The 6,132-nt window shown below is 46.3% G+C and overlaps 1 protein-coding gene across 1 annotated transcript in view; it reads left to right on the top strand.

The window, feature by feature from the left end:
* ccdc78 (coiled-coil domain containing 78) overlaps positions 1-6,132 on the top strand; it is a 78,477-nt gene that overhangs the window by 68,532 nt on the left and 3,813 nt on the right. The window contains exon 21 of the mRNA XM_043711977.1: positions 4,256-4,356. Within this exon, the coding sequence (XP_043567912.1) occupies positions 4,256-4,356 (101 nt within the window). The remainder of the gene's footprint in view (positions 1-4,255; positions 4,357-6,132) is intronic.

Below are 6,132 nucleotides of genomic sequence, written 5' to 3'. Positions count from 1 at the left end.
GAGGTAGGGTGGGAAGGGGTGTAATCCAGGTAGCTGTGGGAGTCGGTGGGTTTGTAAAATATGTCAGTGTCAAGTCGGTCGTCATTAATGGAGATGGAGATGGTCCAGGTAAATTTAAGGTCAGGGTGGGATGTGTTGGTGAAGTTGGTGAATTGCTCAACCTCCTCGCGGGAGCACGAGGTGGCGCCAATGCAGTCATCAATGTAGCGGAGGAAGAGGTGGGGAGTGGTGCCGGTGTAATTACGGAAGATCAACTGTTCTACGTAGCCAACAAAGAGACAGGCATAGCTGGGGCCCATACGTTTGCCCATGGCTACCCCTTTGGTCTGGAGGAAGTTGGAGAATTCAAAGGAGAAATTGTTAAGGGTGAGGACCAGTTCACCCAAACGAATGAGAGTGTCGGTGGAAGGGTACTGTTGGGGACGTCTGGAGAGGAAAACACGGAGTGCTTGGAGGCCTTGGTCATGGTGGATGGAGATGTAGAGGGATTGGATATCCATGGTGAAGATGAGGCGATGGGGGCTGGGGAAACGAGCTGGGATGGGGTGCAGACTGACCAGAAATGAGGGATTTCTGAGGAGCCAACCATGACACATTAGCTTGTGAGCATGGGGTCCTTGGGCTTGCAGTGAGTGGGAGTAGTCCCTGCTTCAAAGATAGAGAGCCTGAGTCAGCGTCAGGGAGGGTTTGTTCTGCTGAAAGCACGCCTTTCCCTTGTAACCAATCCCTGTGCCCCCCACATGCTAGGACCTGCTTCCTACCTTTACACTCCGGTGCCCAGTCCCTCCTCGATCCCAGCTGTAGTACTGGCAATGGCATTAACCCCAGTAGCACTGTTGGCCTCTAATTAGCTGTCAGCTCTCCACAGGCACCAGGTCCTTGACTCCTGGTGATGGCCTGTCCAGGGCCTGAATGGTACAAGAACTAGCAGGTGTCAGGAGGACAGTTAGAGATGGGCAATAAATGCCGACCTATCCTGTGACACTCAGGTGCCTTGAATAAATATGGACAAAAGACCCTGCCTGCCTAAAGTTGCTAGCCAACCAGAGGCTGAGGAACAACACCCTCCCACCACCCCCCACCACCCCCCAACCCCAGCCCTCTCCCCCACAAACCAGCACCACTAGAGCTGCCGCCTGGTAGGACCAAGGGATGGTGAACTATTGATTTTTTGGAAGGGGACAAATTCTTAGTGTAGACATTTCACTGCGGGACACCTGCTAAAATACTAGAAAGGTTCAGGAGAAATGGAGATAGAGTAAGAAGGGGAACAAATGTATCTAGAAAGAGATGGGAAGCATATGTGAGAAATGAAAAGTTATTTCAATGGGGAGAAAATGAAAGAACATAAGATGTTTAAATTTCAGGTCTATTATAAAGCTAAAGGAGTTGGGGGCATTTGAGATGCAATGGTAATATCCCTATCTCTGGACCTGAAAGCACAGATTCAAGTCTCACCTGTTCCAAAGTTTGGGGACAGGGGAGGTGAAGAATAGCAACAAGGGCTAAACAACAGCATCTTCCTGTCCTCTAATAATTAGATTAGATTACCTTTTAGATTAGATTAGATTACATTACAGTGTGGAAACAGGCCCTTCAGCCCAACAAGTCCACACCGACCCGCCGAAGCGCAACCCACCCATACCCCTACATTTACCCCTTACCTAACACTACGGGCAATTTAGCATGGCCAATTCACCTGACCTGCACACCTTTGAACTGTGGGAGGAAACCGGAGCACCCAGAGGAAACCCATGCAGACACGGGGAGAACGTGCAAACTCCACACAGTCAATCGCCTGAGGCGGGAATTGAACCCAGGCCTCCGGCGCTGTGAGGCAGCAGTGCTAACTACAGCAGTCCACCCCACCAACCTCCGCATACAATGCATCATCCTCTGCCATTTCCGCCATCTCAAAACGGACCCCACCACCAGAGATATTTTTCCCTCCCCACCCCATCAGCGTTTCGGAGAGACCATTCTCTCTGTGACTCCGTCAGGTCCATACCTGGTTGCAGAGAAGATGTTTGAAGTCCTCATCTGCCGAGGTCGTATGGGCTGAGGTTAGAAACAGGAAAGGAGAGGTCACCCTGTTGGGAGTTTTCTATAGGTCTCCGAATAGTTCCAGAGATGTAGAGGATAGGATAGCAAAGATGATTCTCAATAGGACTGAGAGTGACAGGGTAATTGTTATCGGGGACTTAAACTTTCCAGATATTGACTGGGGATACTACAGACTCTGTGACTCCGTCAGGTCCATACCCCTGACCAGCCCACACCCCACTCCTGACACCTTTCCCTGCCACCGCAGGAAGTGCAAAACCTGCGCCCACACCATCCCCTCATCTCCGTCCAAGGCCCCAAGGGATCCTTCCACATCTGTCAGACATTTACCTGTATCTCTATCAATGTCATCTACTGCATCCGTTGCACCTGGTGTGGTGTCCTCTACATCAGGGAGAGGGGATGTGTTCTTGTGTATCGTTTCAGAGAGCATCTCTGGGACACCCACACCCACCAACCCCACCACCCCATGGGTGAGCACTTCAACTCCCCCTCCCACTACGTCAAGGACATGCAGGTCCTGGGCCTTCTCCACCGCCAAACTGTTACCATCCAACGTCTGGAGGAGGAACACCTCATATTCCATCTTGGGACCCTGCAACCACACAGGATAAATGTGGATTTCAATAGCTTCCTCATTTCCCCTCTCCCTATGTTATCCAAGTCCCAAGCCTCCAACTGGGCACCGCCCTCCGGACCAGTGCATCACTCCCCTCTCTGACCTATCACCTTCTCCCTCACTTTCATCCACCTATTGCTTTTTCAGCTACCTTCCCCCCAACCCCACCCCTTCCCATTTATCTCTCAACGCTGAGCCAATAGCCTCATTCCTGATGAAGGGCTTATGCCCGAAACATTGATTGTCCTGCTCCTCGGATGCTGCCTGACCTGCTGTGCTTTTCCAGCACCATACACTCGACTCTGAGCTCCAGCATCTGCAGTCCTCACTTTCTCCTAGTAAATAAGAATCCCTAACGAATGTTCTGGTAACAAGGCTTTGAATCTCACTTAGTGAAATTTGAATTTAATAATAATTTAATAATAATCTTGAATTGAAAAAAAACGTTAATGGTGATCCTTTAACTAACAAATCTACCTTACATGGTCTTGCCTACATATGACTCCAGATCCACAGCAATGTGGTTGACTCTTACTGTCCTCTGGGCCATTGGGAATGGATGATCAAAGCTGACACTAAACAGTGATGCCCACATCCCATGAAAAAAATGAAGTGAAAATGGAGGATGAGCTCAATTTTCTGGATGGCTACAATTTACAATGGAAGGCAATGTGCCCTTCTCAGATAGAGATTTAATAAAATCAATGGAGATAGAAATCCAAGATAGTCTAAAAGGACGTTAAGCAAATTGTGAATAGATTGTATCTGTCTAAGTGATGAAAAAAACAAGGGAGGAGATGAAAAAGACAAGGGAGGAGATTGCTGAGGCATTGATGACCATGATTCATTGTCGCTGGAAACTGAAAACGTATGGGCAAGTGTCTTGTTATTATCAAAATGGGAAAAATAGCAGATATAGGCAACTATAGAATCATTAATCCATACATTGTAAAATAATGCAATCAATTGTAAACAGAAACCCTGAACTGTACCTGACCATGATAACCAAGTAAAGCTAACATGCATTCACAAGATTCTACCCAGCCAACCTTGGGTTATTTAATTTCTATAACACAATCATTGAACAGTTCAGTAGCATTCACACTGTTCAATGCCACTTCTGAACTTCGGATATTTCAGAGATGTTATTAGACATTTCTAGAGCAGGTAGAGCTTGAATCCAGGCCTCCTGTCTCAGATGCAGAGACATTACCACAGTGCCACTGCAACCCTTGCTGAAGGGACTAGGTATTTTGAATCAACCCGTTCAGATGTTCTGACACACCTCTAGAGGAGGCAAGACATGAACCCAGGTCTCCTAGCTCAGAGGTAGGGACATTACCACTGTGCCACAAGAGCCCTTCCAGGCTTTTGTTACTAGTCTAGTGACATTACCACTTCACCAGCACTTCCTTTCCCAAATGGACTCTGGGAGTCTCTGCAATACAGCACACCGTAACTTCCAAGTGACACTAAGTAACAAAGTGAACAGCTTCATGTATGCCCTGTAAGATAGTCAAGATGTTTGGAATTATTGATCTATTAAAACCCTGTGCTGGCTTTCACCCACAGGAGGAGTTGGAACGTGAACGTGCTCAGTTGATCTCACGTGTCACAGTTGCTGAGGAGCAGTTGGCTGAACTGCAGGAGTATGTAGATAAGCACCTGGGAAGGTAAGGTCAGGCAGCACAGCCTTGCACATCTCTCATTCAAGCCAGCCTCTGACTGATGCCAACTTACTTTTCACCAAAAAGGTATTTTCTATGTAGCTACTCCTGATGCCCTTGCATCAACCAACAGTGACTCTCCTATCACTGTAGAAAAGTTTATTTGTCGTAGGCAATGAAATGTGTATAAGCATCATTTTGGGAGGTGAGGGAGGAAATTACAAAGGCCTCTGACCCAATTTTTAAAATTCCTCTCTGGTCATAAGGAGGTGACACACACTAGAGGACAGCTAAAGCAGTTCCATTTTTCTAGAAGATTGGTGGAGATAAACCAGGGAATTATAGACCAGTGAGGTCGACAAACTATTGGTTAGGGAAACTCACATTTTTCTTTCTTATGGGATATCTGGTTGGCATGGATGAGTTGGACCGAAGGGTCTATTTCCATGCTGTACATCTCTATGACTCTACGACTCTATAAAGAATTAAATATATTGTCAATTTTGCACAATAAATACTGTAATTAGTGACTGTTATGTTAAGACTGATGACTTCTAAATAAAAATATTGATTTCCCAAAGACCTACTCAGAGAATTACCAAAAGTTTTGAGTTTTAAGAGTTTTATCGGACTAGATTTGATTGGGATATCTGGTCGGCATGGACAGGTTAGATCGAACAGTCTGTTTCCGTGCTGTACATCTCTATGACTCTATAAAGCAACTAATGTCAACATCGATTAAATATTACTTAGTAGGCAGAAAATACACCTAACTGCAGTACAGATATTCCCCCCTTAACTTGTTAACACAATGGAAACCCTACGTTGTGCTTAGACATTATTCTGTACTCTGCATGGTCATGTAGTCTTAAACTTAATGTCCATCTCCTCCAGGCCCCTTTCTCCTGTGTCACCAAGGTGAGTTTACCAATGTGTTTCTTGACCATGTCTTCACTCAACCCTTTGAGCATAATCATGTAGACCCTCGCTGTAAGATTCCCAGCCTTGATTCTGTGGTCTGTAACTTTTCACAATCCTTGTTTCCTTGAGTGTAGATTCTGTTCTAAACAGGCCTTCATTTGGGTGACTAACACAAAAGCAATGCTTACTGGGCTGGAAGGTTTGTTTTCCGATGTTTTATCACCATACTAGGTAACATCATCAGTGAGCCTCCAGTGAAGCCCTGCTGTTATGGCCTGCTTTTTATTTATGTGTTTAGGTTTCCTTGGGTTGGTGAGGTCGTTTCCTGTGGTGATGTCATTTCCGGTTCTTTTCCTCAAGGGGTGGTAAATGGGATCCATGTCAATGTGTGTGTTGATAGAGTTTCGGTTGGAATGCCATGCTTCTAGGAATTGTCGTGCATGTCCCTGTTTGGCTTGTCCTAGGATGGCTGTGTTGTCCCAGTCATAGAGTCATAGAGATGTACAGCATGGAAACAGACCCTTCAGTACAACCTGTCCATGCTGACCAGATATCCCAACCCAATCTAGTCCCACCAGCCAGCACCCGGCCCATATCCCTCCAAACCATTCCTATTCATATACCCATCCAAATGCCTATTAAATTTGCAATTGTACCAGTCTCCACCACATCCTCTGGCAGCTCATTCCATACACGTACCACCCTCTGCGTGAAAACGTTGCCCCTTAGGTCTCTTTTATATCTTTCCCTCTCACCCTAAACCTATGCCCTCTAGTTCTGGACTCCCCAACCCCAGAGAAAAGACTTTGTCTATTTATCCTATGCATGCCCCTCATAATTTTGTAAACGTCTATAAGGTCA

This window comes from Chiloscyllium plagiosum, chromosome 21 (assembly GCF_004010195.1).
Source record: "Chiloscyllium plagiosum isolate BGI_BamShark_2017 chromosome 21, ASM401019v2, whole genome shotgun sequence".
Classification (NCBI taxonomy): Eukaryota; Metazoa; Chordata; class Chondrichthyes; order Orectolobiformes; family Hemiscylliidae; genus Chiloscyllium; species Chiloscyllium plagiosum.
Note: the sequence above shows the minus strand (reverse complement) of the source record. Positions and strands in the feature narration are given on the sequence as shown.